Source organism: Zeus faber, assembly GCF_960531495.2.
Source record: "Zeus faber genome assembly, chromosome: 2".
NCBI classification, from domain to species: Eukaryota; Metazoa; Chordata; class Actinopteri; order Zeiformes; family Zeidae; genus Zeus; species Zeus faber.
Genome location: NC_137189.1, coordinates 11,539,237 through 11,555,591, shown reverse-complemented (window position 1 = coordinate 11,555,591; position 16,355 = coordinate 11,539,237). Strand labels below are relative to the sequence as shown.

Here is a 16,355-nt window from a genome sequence, read left to right as displayed (position 1 = left end):
AAACGGATGGCAGTTTACGACGTGGAGTTGCTGAACCTCGAGGGGGAATAAATAATTGGTTTATTATTGCTTTCGAGGAAAAGATGATGCAGAAGGAGATGAAATGATCAGAAATAAAAGCGCACCAGAACAGGCGGAGGGAGTCCAGTTTGGCGGGTTGTCAACTGCAATATAAACCGGAGAAGAAGAACCTCAAGCGCACGGCCCGGAGTTCCAAAACTTCAAGGTGCGCGCAGCCTCGGCAGAAAGCGGCCGTGTAGCGAGCGCCACAATGACATCATTCAGCTGCCCGCACTTAACGACACTACGGTTGTGGTGACTATAAAGCAGGCTTTAGGGGGTCCTGGACCCCGGTTGAGCAACCCCTGAACTAAAATATATAATGAAGGTCTGATGGAAAAATGTCAAATATGTGTCCAGTACATTCTACTCGATTAGTTCCCACTGACTTTCTTGGAGCCATACAGTGTGGCTCCAAAAGTCAAATCAGTGCAAAATTGCCTCTTGGAATGTATTAAGCTCTTCAAACTTTGTTTTGTTTTCTCCTAAGGGACTCAAATCAGATGTTTAAACTAACCACACACACACACACACCTACACACACACACACACACACACACACACACACACACACACACACACACAGACCTGTGAGCTTGGCTCATTGGGAAGCTTTAAAAACACAGCGTTCACAACACAGCAACGTTTTCCTTGTTTTATATAAAAAACAATATCATTTGAAAATAAATATGTTTCGCTAGTTTACAGACGCAGGGGAACATGTTAATATTAAAAGAAAACAAAAGGGGAAATAAAAGGAAAACCTAATATATGTAGATTTAAAGGCCGATGGTATAAAATATGCAGCTTTTTTTTAATCATCCAAGCTCAAAATGTGACTTTCCCATAATTCTGTGTACAGTTTGTGACAGTAGATTATCCCCGTGTGCATTCGCTGAAGAGGACTGAAAATCACCACCCGCTACTTTCACTGCAAGATGAGCGGCGCGCAAACACACACACACACACACACATACACACACACACACACAACATAGATGCATGGAGAAATACAGACACTTACACACAATGAAGATGCATGGAGCAATATGGGCACACACACACACACACACACACACACAACGAACATGCATGGAGACACACGCAGGAATAGCAGGTTACAAATAACACACAGCACCAACACCCTAAGATATGAAGGGTCAAAAAAAGCAGATGGCATTAGCAAAATGAGCCTTTTAGGGGAATGTTAACAGTTTTTGCGAAACCAAAAAAACCTGTGAACCGTGAAGAAAGTTGCCAAGAATGACCTCACAAACATGGGGAGGTGGGACAGCCACTGGCACATAACACTGCATATATAAATAGATCAAATTAAATATGGGGTAGAGGACAGAATACTGAAAAATACTCTATAGCATTATAAATTATCTAGAATGGACTATGGCATGAAGGAATATTAAGTATGTACAAGTAAAAAGAATATTATCCACTATCGAAGCCTTTTGCTCTGGACTGCAGACATAACAATGCTGATAATCCATCCTCCCTTGCTGAAACAAAAAAACAAATAATTTAAGAAGCGTTTGCAGGATTTCTCAGTACATTTTGTGACACCGTTTTAAAAAGGGAATCAAACTACAGTATGAGGATGTTATTAGTGGTTTTCACACTGGCTATGCCAACAAAGGCTAAATGATAACCAGCATCCCTTTGAAAGTATATGGCACCCCAAGCCCTCCCGCCCCTCTCCCCCGCAGCCAGTCAGCAACTGTTCAGACAGTATTTGAGTCCTTCTTGAGTGACTTCTTCGGAGGGAGGGGCGACACACAGAGACAGATCCCAGGTTCCCGTCCTGCTGCTCGAGTGTCAATATGGCACTCGGGAGAAGAAGAAGCGGAAGTCTATGGACAAAACTTCGGAAGAGTTCTGAGGAGAATGGTTCTCCCACGTCTTCCTCGGTCCACTCTCGCAGACGTTATCGGTATCTTTGTGTCTCCGTCATTTCTGATAGAAACAAATCTACAGTAGACTCTCATCCAGTGAAGAAATTGCATAAAATGAACTGACAATGAGACCGTCCATCGAAGGTTTCTTACAAATAAAATGCAAAACCACATGGCAGCAATTTGCTTTTTTTCAAAGTGATGGGTTTAGTTATTGGTTTTCTTAGCAGCATACATATTATGTTTTTTTTTTTTTTTTTATCATGATATGTACACACAAATACGCAATGGGAAGCGTTTTGAATCCATTCAGTCTTTCTTGTTTGTTCTCTCTCAGTCGGTGGGAATGCTTTCTGCAGAGGAAGATGCTTTTCCGCAGCTCACGGTTAGTCAAAGGTAAAAGTGCTGTGCTGTGACGTGTAAAATACTCCTTCATCTTGTACATCTGGAGGACCTGCGTTTCTCATCTCCTGGGCTTATCGCATCTGCGGAGAGAAGGGGAAACAGAAAGTTGAGAAGATGACAAAATGCGGTAGAAATCACACAAAACAGGAGAACACTGGCCATAAAACAAAGGGTTCCGCCTCAGTTCCTAACCAAGCATCACCCTTTCAGCCGGGCGTTGAAGCCAATCCAAAACTGCAGTTCAGCTAATGGGCACTATAGGCTCCAGAAAACCTCCAACTCAATGGAAGTCGATGGAAAAAGAGAAAGTTCAAGTCAATATTTATTTTCTGCAGGACTTGAGGGTCTCTATGTGTAAGTTTACTTCTTCTAATTGGGTGTCTTGGTTGTGATTTTGAAAATTATTGTTCCATAAAGGAGGTTGTTATGGTTTTCTTTGCTAGCCCCGCCCCTCTGCCCAAATCGATAAAGCTCTGGCTCCGTCCCGCGTAGATGCCGACAAGCGTGAATCCTCACTCAAGGCTTCAAATCGGCAAAACGGGTGACGTCACAGACTTGACCTTGACCTTTTTTTTCTTAAAATGATGTTTCTAACTGAACATACACGCACACACACATACCTGCAGGTCCTTTCGTTGAGCTCTAGTTGCCGCTCTTTGCAGAACTGATCCGTGTGTTTGCAGGTGCACTGGCAGGTCAGCGGGTCCTGGACGAACAAGCGCTTCCTCTTCTCCGAGCAGTGATCACAGCACGGTTCGCACACACTAAGAGCAGAAAGAAAGGTAGAGAAAAAAAAGAGACATGGTAATGGTGTCTCCACTCCAATGAAAGCTCATCTATTTATTTGGTTGAAGAAAAAGGTAAGAGTCACTTCTTTACGGTCAAAACAACTATGCGCAGAGACTTGCTGGAGGGTACAACGATCGTTGTCAATTGGAATGCAACACTGTTTAATCAAGTTGCAAATCAACTACAGCGATGGATAACAGTTTATATCATCATCAACCTCCCCCCTTCGAAGACCACTGATCGACTTTTGTGTTGTTCCTATGCTTGGGTGGTTTGCAATGTTTAGACATTTAAATGGCATTCCACAGAGATTCTCACAAACACATAAGGGGGAAAAAATCTAGAAGAGCCATTGTTCTTGCATGCGATCAAACACCCAGAAACACTGCCCTGTGCTCCCTGTGACGGACTCCCACCCCTATCGTTGGTGGTGGTGGTGGTGGGGGGGGGGGGGGGGAGTGCAGCTTGGTGGGATGGAGGGAGGTTAGGAGGCGGACCAGGGGATTGGTGGCACATTGGTTTGTGACAAATGCCGTGTATAAATTAGACATGCACAGCAAAGCCTTTGTCCCCAGCGGCACCACAAACAACACATGAACCACAAGTCAGCGACGATCGGCTGCGGCTAAAATGACCCAAAACCGAAAAAGAAGACTCAAGGTTCTGCTTGGTTCTCCATGACAAAATATTTTGTTTTATTTTATAAATTAGGACGAGTAACTTGCCCGACAATGAGACATGGATTCAAATTGCAAAAACACAACAGAGTGGAATTAGTTTCAATTACAAATACTGGGACTACATTACAAAAAAAACGCTATTTCATTTTTGTCCAGGAAGGTGAGAAATGGAGCAATGAAGGCTCAAGTGTTCCATCGGCATCTTGAGGTATACTGTACAGGCCCGCTGAATAAAATCTATTTTCTTTGACATTACCAACATTCAGGGAACATGAGATCGTCTTTCCATTCTTTCATCACAAGACACACTTCCTTCAGTTGTTCCGACCAATTGAGACAACAAAAGAGGGAGACCAGAACACTGCTCTACCAAACAAAATGCTGGTTTACATAACCCACAAAACAACAAATATAACAACAAAAAAGGCAACAGATAGTCATCTCTCGTATCTTCACATCGCATAGAAAAGAACCAGCATGTGGGATGGGACAATAGCAGAATGAAAAGAAAGGAAAGCAAAGAAGAGGAGACAGGTACTAGACACAGCAATGCACGACAGACTCAACAGTGAACGGCGGAACGCGGTGATTCCACCACAGATACCAGGGGAGCGCGAGCCGGGCTGCACAGCCATGCTGGTGTAAACCTTGATGTGTTGCTATCTGCCTAACGGTTCCAGTTACCCATGACTGCCAATTTGAGCTCTATTTATTCCAGCTTCTTTAAACATAACCCTTTATCGACTGTACGGTCAGCGGCAGAGATCAGAGGTTCCCAACCGCCGGGGCTCCGAGCGCTGCCGGGCCCGCGGGGCACCTGCCACCGGGCCGTGAGAAGGCAGGAATTTTATTTTTTTTCCAGAAGCGACCTCCGCTCCGCTGCGCGTCCACGTTCCTCCAAACAAAGCAGATTAAAACTGTGTGCTTTTATTGTACATGTATTTATATTCCTCCGTTTCCTAATTGAATGAAACAAACACTCTCTTACGCTGCCCCCCCCCGTGATAATAAAACGCTTGGTAACCCCTGGCGTAGATGATCAGATGCTATGATACCATCTTGTCCCGCTGCTTTCTTTACTCTCCCTTGAAAGTAAAGAAAACCAATCCAGGGACTGACTGGTTCTATGATAGATGAGTTGGTAGGAGCTTGAGGTTGGAGGCGGATGGAATGGAGTTTGTGGGGAGCGGTCATGAGTTACTGGGCACAGGAAGCAAGTTTTTATTAATTTTTCGGTTATCACAATGTTTCAGCGCTGACATCAATCATTAAAGAAGCCGTGTTAGCTGGTGAGAACAGAGGCCAACTTAGCCCTGCAAGTCGAGTACAAGACGGCTACGGACACCCTGGAGAAGTACAACACGACCGGCGAGACACAGCAGCTACATTGGTAATGCGGTCAACCAAATGGAAGGAATTAGAAAGGGCACACCAGTTCCTCCCAAATGAGCTTAATCGTAAGAAGCGCCACACTCAGGTGCAGGTAGGGGGAGAAGGCGGAGCTGACATACGCGTCACGATTTGGTTTGTCGCGGTTTTTCTTTCGTTTTCTCTTTAGACCTTTGCCCTTTCCTTTCCGGCGTATTCTGGAAGAGAAGGACAACAACAGAAAGGCAGAGAGAGATTTCTGAGATCCTGAGGAGAGAACCGAGTGACAGGCAAGCAGTTCAATGATGAGAAGGCTGGAAGATTAGAGCTGCAACTGACGATAATTTTCATTATTGATGAATCTGCCGATTACTTTCTGGATTAATTGATTAGTCGTTTTGTCCATATAATGTCAGAAAATGCTGAAAAACGTCGATCACTGTTTCTCAAAGCCCAAGGCGGCGCCCTCAAATGTCTTGTTTTGTCCACAACCCAAAGATATTCAGTTAACTGTAATAAAGGACTAAAGAATCTGGATAATATACACATTTAGGAAGCTGGAATCAGAGAATTTGGAAATGTTTTTCTTAAAAAATTACTCAAAATGATTAATCGATTATCAAAATAGTTGGCGATTAATTTAATAGTTGGCAACTAATCAATTAATCGACCTATCGTTGCAGCTCTATCGAAGATAAAATTAAAGTAAGTTTTTGGTCATTTCTACATATCAAAAGGTAAATACATTTAAAAAAGGATTATTAGCAGCAGTTTATCTTTATATTTATCATTGAGTTATTTCATAAAAATAAACAAACAACACCAATTACTAATCACTCGCTATGGATCAACGTGAAGTTTTTTTCACGGCCCAAGTTCTGCCTCGGCATGTTCTAAAATTTCCCAAATACTGATTAGGAAGATGATGAACATGAACATGGTGTTCCAGAGCACCAGGCGTTCCGACTTACTGTATCTAGGTCAGCCATTTGACTTGTTCAAGACTGTAGTACAGTAATTTCAGGCTGGTATGAGGTGCACGTCGGATTAAAATATCATCTAGATGCACATTATGGTACAAGCCAAGTTACCCCGTCATTGAGAGATGAAAAGTCAACTTTTGAGTGCTTTTACTTGAATTGGAATTGGCCTTGCCAAACCTAATTGAAACAAATAACCGCACGGCATGGTGAGACCCTTTGTATTTGTATGTAAAGTTACCGCTGCATGGTCTGAATTGCAATTTACAAGTTTTTAGTGTCGGGACAAAGTTACTATGGGAGCAGACACAGCCAGTTCTGGTGCTGCAGCTATTATAAAACATATGGTGGGTCCAAGGGAACAATAAAAAAGGCTATTGGAACCCAGGAGGGTTTACCGGTGCTGCATTTAACAGTCAACTATAAACACACATCACTCAGCATCATAATTCACTTTGAATCAGAAAGTGCATAATGCTTTCATGGACCACCACTAACCATGGTGCAGGTATTCCATGTCCCTAGTTGTGAATAATTACCCCACTGATGTCCAAACTGGCACTGACTGACCATGAAGAGTGAGACAGCGATGATGCAAACAAGTAGTTACGTGTTAAGATGTGCAGCCAATTAAACAATTCATCCACTTAGGTCTATTGACGGCGCCCAATGCCAACTCGGTTTGGGACGACTAACAGGAAGTTATCGGTTTGACTGCTACCGCCGCTGGAAATCAGCACGGAAAGCCCCGGAGGCCCCACACTCCCGCACAGGTCGTAGGCCAGGCGTTAAAATTAACTTTAAAGCCTAGTAGCATCGAAAACAGAAGTTGAATGACCCCGAGAACATCCCTGATGCGGCGAAGCGCCACAAAAAGCCCGGCTCATAAAGATTTAAGACACGGTTACAGGGAGGGGTCTCGAAACCCTTATCTATATGAGGAGAAGGCCGGAAATAAACGCAAAATAGAGCCGCCGTAGATAACCCCTTCAATAGAAATATATTAGAGGTTCTGTGTAGGAGGATGAAGAGAGGAGTTCAACGACATGAGGCACATTGACTTTATTTGTATGGGAAGGCACAAAGATCATAGTCACGACCGTTAAATTGGGTCTTCAAAAACCGTGTGACCTCAGTCAAACTGGCCAGTAAAACAACAGCAATGCAAGTGGAGATTAAAACCACAATTAAAAACGTTCATGAATAATAATAATGCGAAAAGGAGGGGCCCACTTCTTTTGCTTGTACATTGCTTTATGTTAATACTTAATTCGAGATCATTTAAGTCATTTGACAAGAATTGTGCAACGTAGGACGTGCAACGTTGCACACCCCTCGGTCAAACGTGCAACACCTTCCCATAATCAGCAGGTGATGTTTGGATATAGACCTGGAACAGCATGACTCAAGCTTGGTTTATACATCTGAGGGTGAGGTTGTGACGCTCGTGAGGGTGTGCTCCTTTTACATAATTTTAAGTGTGTAAGTTTAGATTCATTCGATAGGTTCAAATAGACCAAATGTACCCATTTTTTTCTCCATCTAACACATGTTTTAATGTAATATGTATAACAGGCTTATAACATGTTCATCCTGTTCACAGTGTTGGTGATTCAACAATAAACTAGCGTTCTTGGATTTTAATTTCGCGTTCGAGTCAATTTTATTTCTTTCTACGCAAATTGCATTTTCAGACTTTCTACATTTGGACGCTGCTCGCATCGTCTTAGAGGTTAATGCCATCTTCAAATTCGAGCAAGGAAGGGTTTAAAGGAAAATGGCCTTATCAGATGTCGCTGATTCACCTGATTTGATTCCTTATTATCAAGTGTCGCGTTTGGGCGTGTGTGTTAAAGAGGCTGGAAGAAAGTCTGTGTTTACGAGAGGAAACCAATATAAATATGACACTTTGTCAGGCGGACCGGTAAAACCGGGAAGAATGGAATACTTGCAGGAAAGGGGAAAAAGGAAGAGAGTCGAAGACGGTAACTTAGAAGGAAGTTAAAAGGGGAGAGAAAACACCCGTCGGGCATCTCTCCTCAAATCTCAACCCTCCCCCCCAAAAAAAAAAAAATCCCACAGAAATGGATATGTACTCACTTTTCTTGCTCTTTCACTTCTGTGTTTAGCCTCCTAAAAGACGGGAACAAAAATGACACGACATTAGATCTTGGGGCGGTTATTGTTTCCTGGTAAACAGATACATGTCTGGGAAAAAGCAGCCACGAAAAAAATAAAAAAGGATATGAGAGCTTGTATGAATGTTCAAATTTGATTACGTTATCTTCTTTCACTAATAATCAAAATAATAATAATGGACCTCCTAGTCATGTAGGATGCATGTAGGTGGAATGCTGACTTTACAAGTTTTTCCTTTTCTTAGGGAACAGCCTACAAGCACTCACATCCGGTAAAATGTACACAAGGGAGTGTGTTATAGTAACACACACACACACACACACACACACACACACACACACACACACACACACACACACACACACACACACACACACACACACACACACACACACACACACAAAAACACAACTACAACAGTGGGTTGCCAGGTCTGTTTCATTTCTTGCCTGCGACAGCTGTTGTGCCTAAAAGACTGTGGAGCAATAATGTGCTGGCACTCACTTTCTGGCCAGTGGGCCAAAAAGTGTTGGGAAACAGTGTCTTATTAAAGAGGTCATAGAGAGAGAGAGAGAGAGAGAAAGCTGAGAAGTTTCGATTTGATTTGACTGCAAGAGCAACCGTGCAAGTACTTCACTTAGAAAAATAATAATGATTGTGTGCACACAAGTTGAAAGGTGAAAGTTAATTGTGATTTGCGTGGGGAGTCAGAGCTGATGGGCCAATTTGTCAGGGATATTTGAACCCGGCTGGACCAGAACTGGAGACGGGGAATCCAAGAGGGAAATCAAGCGAGGAGATTAAACAGACGGACCGCAGTTTTTAAAACATAAGAAAGCGACTTAATAACTTTGTGGAAGTGGAGTCACTCTGAGCTGTAGCGTGACTTGGCTGATGCTAACGATAACAGTTTGTATCGATTCCTCTGGTGACTCAGATATTACGCTACGTGACGACTCCTCCAAAGTATTCCCGCCCTCGACGTCGAAGACGGATGAACGCCTTGGACGGCAGCTCGAGGGTGGGCGGAGGACAAGATGCTTTTTTGTCTTTCTTTCTTTTTTTTTTTTTTTTTTAATCTCGTAGCGGCGATCAATAACTCAAGCTATCTGGGCAAGCTGGAAGAAAGACCTCCACATGCCCCGGAATGAAAACAAAGGATTAGGTAGCACCGTTCTCACACCAGTTTAGCTCCTTTCTGCTTGAGCAATCTGAAGGCGTGAGCAGCAATGGAAGCGAGGTGGAGGATTTCTGCTGATTATTTTGGTCTTTTGTCTTGGTAAATCAGTGTTTTAGAGGTTTTTGGTTTTTTTTGTGTGTTTGTGCTGAGGTTTTCTTACCTGCACTCACATGAGTTGTGTTCTGTAAAACTCATGAAAATATCATTCTGTTGTCTTTGGGGTTTTATTCTTTTAATCTGTGGAAAGAAACGAGAAATAGTCACCCTAAAAACACACTTTTCATACACAGCATACATTCTCATATGCCTAACCTTTCAAAAGAAAGTAGAGAAAGCCGGACACAGAGAGAGGGGTCAACAAGTCAAGGGGTCAAAAATAACTTGGGGTATAATTCAGGGTTTTAGGTTTTAAAATGCTGTATACGCTCCACTCCGTATTTGCTCAACTCGAGCCTCACGGGGAGGATCTGCTTGGATCTGGAGACAGTGGTAAAAGGTTTAGGTTCAGAGGTCACCATTTCACATACATCTCCTCCTGAAACGGAGGCGTATATGGTTCTTATCGTTTAGGAACAGAGTCAAAGCAAAAACAATAAATAAATAAGGATGTCAAAAGTGAAAAGTGGTTGGAGGTTGAACCTCATCACTTCATAATTACTTTATATATAAAGTTATAGTCGGGCTTGTAACGCACAGTGAAAGTGTCGTATGCACAGTATATATATCCGAAAACCCCTCACCTCCATGGTGATGTTGTGGCTGGAGGTGGGCGTGCACTGCAGGGTCTCGTCGGCGCAGCAGCCGGCGCAGCGTCGCAACACCACGCAGGACGGGATGAAGATGTGCTCCACCTCCTCGGGGTACTCCTGCAGGATCTCCACCAGCAGCTCCCGCGGCTTACAAAGGCTCTTGTTGTACACCTCCATGAAAGAGATGACTGGTGGGAGAGACAGGAGATACTGAGTGTCAGGTGCGTAGGGGGTTAGAAAAAGGAAGCAAAAGACGCGCACGCGTACACACACACACACACACACACACACACACACACACACACACACACACACACACACACACACACACACACACACACACACACACACACACACACACACACACACACACACGATTGACAGCACATGCAAAAAACTTGGTGGTGGAAACGTGATGGAGAGTAACAAGGTAAGTCCTTAGTTACTATATTTATATATAAGATCAGAGTACTTCATCCACCACCGGCTGTAGGGCTTCAATTCAAGCCGCATCACCCCATCTTATAACAGAGTGTAACCTCTGTCTCCCCTCTGTGTTTCCCTGCCTTCCCTCCCTCTCTCTCTCTGATTCTCACCACCGCCTCTAATCTAATTCTTTGCAAGAGAGCCATTATCGAGAGGGGACGGAGACAGAGACACCATACCCTGCCAGAGAGACCATTAGCATCCCTTACCACAGTCCTCATAACACAACTCTCTGCTAGGAGACCTTTAGGAAGCCAAACCAAACACACGAGGAGCATTATATACATATAAAAAAAGACCAGCCTCCGATTATCCAAAGTGGAGTTGAGCAACGTTGGGGTTGTGCGAAATGAGTGGGTGAAATTCTATTCAACTACGGAAAAAAACCTAGATACCTTAACTTTAACCTCAAACAATATCAGACGTGGCATGCCGTGAACAATGAAAGGGCTCTATATACTTCATTTCGAGGAAACGGTCGCACTTCCAGGCAGGTGGGTCGCTGCATTGGGAACACAATACCCATTCATCCACCAGACGGCGATAATCCCCCGCCCCCCATGTGATCAAGGTGAAGCACGGGCATGCCTCTCCGTTTGGCACCGCGCCAGGGAGGACATTGTATTCCCACAGTGAACACCCCCTGGACACCTACCGTCGTGTGGACCTCTTGCCCCGTCCCTCGGTAGGTAGACGCTCTGCGGGAGGGGAGAGAAAGAAAAAAAAGACAGACGCATCAGTTGGATTGTTATGGGAAAGAAGTGGTGACACCCCCCCCCCCCCCACCCCCCCACACACTTCTGCGCGCACACACTTCTACACTTCTGCAACCTACACCGTATGACGTCATCAAGCTGTTTAGAGGTTTTGGTTTAGGGGTTAAGATTGGGTTGGATTCATCTGACTATCGATGCATCCAGACTGCACTTGTGTTGTGCCGGTGTCATTATAAGCAGCAAGAAATGACCTATAACCTCCCTTGTCAGGGGCTGTAGGCTGCTCTTCTACACTGGTGGGGAATGGGTTGCGGTTGAAGTTTTCATCGTTCATCCACGCCTATTTTACACCACAAACTTGTATTGACAGACACACACACACACACACACACACACACACACACCGGTGTTTTAAAGTCATCAAGAAAAAACCTTTAAAACCAAGGTTAGTTGAGATCATATATACTTTAAAACCTTTTTTTTGTTAAACGGCAGATGGGTATAAAGTCGTTTACAAATTTAAAACAGCCTTCATTGAAGAATTTTATGAATATGGGTACACGGTGTCCCGGCGATTCCAAATGTCCTCTTAATGCTGGTGGTGATTCAGGGGGTTTTGCTGTATACCATATATGCACACAGCATGCGCACGCACACCGCACACGAACCGCAACACGCGCGCGCGCGCACACACACACGCATCCCTCGCGCAATATTTGCCCAGATTGCGTGAGATCCGGTCCTTCAGGGCCATCTACTCATTCAGCGGATTACCAATGTCTTTTCATTTGCTGTAAAACAGCCGTTTAATGTAAAATATTAAACAATACGTTTAACGTGCACACCGCGTTACTAATAAATACATCACATAATATCATGTAGAATATAATATCATACATAAAGAAGTCAAGTGAGTTCACCCGGGAGCGTCACGGTCCAGTCTCCTCCCCCCGGATGGCGTGAGTCAGACGGCCCTCTGTATATAATGAGGCTCTGGACTGAGAGGCTTATTATTATGGGATGTGGGTGTGAAGCTGCGCGCACAGCTCCCATTCTAAGTGGGGATAGGTCTATTACTAATGCTAAGCAAATTCACCAGCACTCCCACATTAGTTGGCTGAGACACCACCCATTCAACCAGTAAGTTGTAATGGGTTCTCAATAGTTGCCTTATTGAAATCAGTGCTTAAATGGAAGCAGATAGTCACCACATTGTCATAAAAAGGGAAACAGTTAAGTTGTGTTATATTTCCAATGGTAAATAAATGTGTCAAGAGTCTTGACTAGAGCTGCAACTAACAATTATTTTATTTTACTTCATTATCGATGAATCTGTCGATTATCTTCTCGATTAATCGATTAGTCGTTTTTTTCCATAAAATGTCAGAAAATGCTGAGCTCATTGATCACTGTTTCCCAAAGCCCAAGGTGGCATCCTCAAATGTCTTGTTTTGTCTACAAGCCAAATATATATTTAGTTTACGGTCATATAGGACTAAAGAAACCAGAAAACATTCCCATTTGAGAAGGGTGAATCAAAGAATTTGGAGTCTTCTTAAAAAAATGTACTCAAAACGATTATCAAAATAGTTGGCAATAAATTAAATAGTTGGCAACTAATCGCTTAATCGTGGCAGCTCTTGTCAATCATGAACACTGACTACACAGAAACGTACTGCTGATGTTTCTTGGGAACATGTTGGAATTTCTGACTATTTTAGACCTACAAGCTTTCGTACAACTTATTAAAAAGCTGCAGGCATCCGATCAGCCACCTACGTGCCATGCGCCAACTTTCTGCTCGTTTCAGGTTAGTCACCGCTCCGCCTTAAAAAAAAAAAAAAAAAAGCGTCATAATATCCCCAAGGTGGATTTACAGTACAACAATAAACAAACCAAAAAAAAAAAAAAAAAAATGGCCACAGCCCAGGTCACCTGCTGCACAAAACCTTTCAGCGCCCCAGCCGGAATCCGCACGCGGCGGAGGCTTTGCGTAACGCGCGTCCCAACGCGTCCAAAACCACCGGACGCTCCGGGAGTGGAAGCGCGACCGCGAGCGGTGACGTCGCCGCAGCGGGGAAACCGAGGACGACCTGCGAGTGGAGCCACACTGGAGCGTTTTGTCTGACCCCCCCCCACCCCACCGCCACACACACACACACACACACACACACACACGCGCGCGCGCACACGCACACACACTGCAGTGGGAACCGTCTCCCCTCCGCTTTCATTTTCCAGGGAGCGCGCACACTCACCTTGACAGCTGACAGCGTCAGAAATAACAGCGTCAAACTGTCAATGAAGTTCATGGTTGGAAAATCCAAATGGCAGGTGACGCTTTAAAAATCCAACACGGCAATGGGGCGATTCCTCCCAAGCATGAAGTCAATAGAGAAGGATAAAATATAATAATAATAATAATAATAATAATAATAATAATAATAATAATAATAACAATTATAACAATACAATGAACTGGACTGCTAAAAGTGTTGTAGATAAGGGATCGGGGGCTGGGATGGCAGATCCATACCGGTCCCACGCCTCAGCCAAAACACTTTGCGCATTCCTCCTTATTCTTCTTGATTATTTTTCAACTGTTGCCAATGTTCTTCAAGATATCCAGAAAGACGAGGATCCAGGAGGCACACCGTCTCACATTGTTCCGAAGAAAACTTTGATTCTCTGGAAAGGGAATAGCAATCCACATTACAGAGATAATCCCATGCTCGGTGCGGCGGCCGTCTCAAAGTGCATGTCCATTGGAAACCACAAAAAAAAGAAACGACTTGAAACTCACTGGAAGACAAATATCCGTCCCAGGGTTTGTGTGGCTGACTTGCTGGGAGCACTGGGTTTGCTCTGCCCCGTCTTTCAGCGTCTCTGTCTCTGTCTGTCTCTGTCTGTCTCTCTTTCGGTCCTCTTTCCGTTAACCCAAAATGCGCCCAGCCAGGTTCGCACAGTGGCTCCGTGTGGTTCTGATTGAAAAGCCGCTCGGAGGAGAAGCCCCAGGGGAGGAACCTGATTGGTGGAGGAGCAGGGTGGGCGTGGCCTCCCCCTTTAAGGTATATTTAAAACGTAAAATAAATTCACTGACACGTTTAATATTATGTATATATATATGTATATATACATATATATATATACACACACACTGTGGAAGGGAGCTCAGAACCAACTATGAACTATGGTTAATTATTATTATTATTGTTATCCTTATTATTATTTATGCTAATAACAATACTACTACTAATAATACTAATAATGATTATTATTATTATTATTATTATTATTATTATTATTATTATTATTATTATTATTATACACATAGCATATGTGCATAAAGAAAACAGTTCTATCCCAACTAGTTCAGTCTCAATAATGCGTCAGATTATTTGTTTCTATATTAAATTCGTGTCCAAACTGCGTCGTCCTTTTATTGATTTATTGATTGTGACGTTTTTTGGACGGGGTGCTTGCCGGATAAAGATTTGTAATCTCAAAAAAAAAAAATCGCATAAAATATAAAAATATTTTAAAAGCATATTTGTACACAGGTAGAAATGCGTTTTTTTGGTGAGGAATCAGCGTCGGGACATTTTTAAACCATACTTATAATATTGACCTGATTGACTCTGGGGGACAATGGAGCTGTCTTGTTTTATCTTCTCACTTCCGGTTGGCAGCTCGTTCGGCAACCGGAAGAGGGGGTCCCCACTATTAAAAAATATAATAACGATAAAAAATAATAATAATTAAAAAAATAATAATAATTAAAAAAATAATAATAATAAAAAAATATCATAATAATTATAATAATAATAATGTTTTTTTGTTAGTTTGTTTTACATTTTTCGTATTTATTTTTTTACACAATATAAATAAACTCACTCACTCTCATGAGCGTATGAGTGAGAATTTTATTTTTGTCCTTTTTTTTGTTCTTTTTTTTTTTTTAAGATAGATGCTGAGCCTATGGAGCCCAATTCTGCACTCCGACCCCTCCGATCTGCCGTGCTCTTTACCGGGGTATGTAGCTCTTTTCCGAATGCCTTTTTCACCCCCCGCAGCTAGAAACAACCCAAAAGCCGTGCGTGTGCGCGCGTTTTGGGGCATTCCGAGAACCCCCGACGACCATCCGGATGAGTGACGCAACACTACGTCAGCGATCCCGACGTGTCACACGACTTGACAGGACGCACATTAACGCCACCGTACTCGCTTTCGAGTAGAGAAAAGTCAGTTTGAAAAGAATAAACGTCTCGTCAGTGTCCGCTTTTCCTAACGCGACCCCCCCCCCCCCCTCCGATATAATCTCTCGCTATACTAATGTTATTGGATTCAACGCCTTGGCGCCCTCTGCTTCCTTACAGTGGTACTTACGTTTCAGCAGAACATGGATTTGGCCTGTAACGGTCAAGACAGACACCATGGAGGTGGGAGGGATAGATAACAATACATTGACACAAGACATGCGGCCTGCTGCTACACATAATGGACCCTCCTGTGTGATTTCGTCTAACACGGAGCGTGCACTGTAGCACAGAGGTGGAAGGGAGTCAATGGGAAAGCAGACAAGACGGATTTAAAGTAAGACAAGAAAGTAATGGAAGGGAGGTTTTTTTTTTTTTTTTTTAAGGAAGAGCGATTGCGCCGTCGTGTAACTTAAGCAGTTTCTTGGCCCCGTACCTGTCTGTGGTTTAATTGAAGAACAACACCTGTGTTCATCAGTCGAGTCACCGAGATTCTATTTCTGCTGAATCAGTGTGTGCATGTGTGTGTGCTGCTGCACACTCACACACACACACACACACACACACACTCACAGCTTTAATGAAATGTTTACTTCCAGCGTACTGAAAACATCCTCCCCTTCAGGGATTGGATCATATCAGC

General features: G+C 43.4%; 1 protein-coding gene across 5 annotated transcripts; it reads right to left on the bottom strand.

The window, feature by feature from the left end:
- Positions 1-701: 701 nt before the first annotated feature.
- vegfab (vascular endothelial growth factor Ab) lies at positions 702-14,416 on the bottom strand. 5 transcript variants are annotated; one of them, XM_080024351.1, is made up of 9 exons: positions 13,993-14,416; positions 13,715-13,829; positions 11,396-11,438; positions 10,246-10,442; positions 9,666-9,742; positions 8,287-8,319; positions 5,350-5,424; positions 2,990-3,133; positions 702-2,449 (listed from the first exon to the last, which is right to left on the bottom strand). In XM_080024351.1, the coding sequence occupies exons 2-9, from the start codon at positions 13,766-13,768 to the stop codon at positions 2,428-2,430; spliced, it is 645 nt and encodes a 214-aa protein (XP_079880477.1). In that variant the 5' UTR covers positions 13,769-13,829; positions 13,993-14,416; the 3' UTR covers positions 702-2,427. The 5 variants fall into 5 exon arrangements, with proteins under 5 accessions (XP_079880477.1, XP_079880476.1, XP_079880475.1 ...); XM_080024350.1 differs by having other exon boundaries at positions 13,715-14,144; positions 14,260-14,416; XM_080024349.1 differs by having other exon boundaries at positions 13,715-14,416.
- Positions 14,417-16,355: the final 1,939 nt, after the last annotated feature.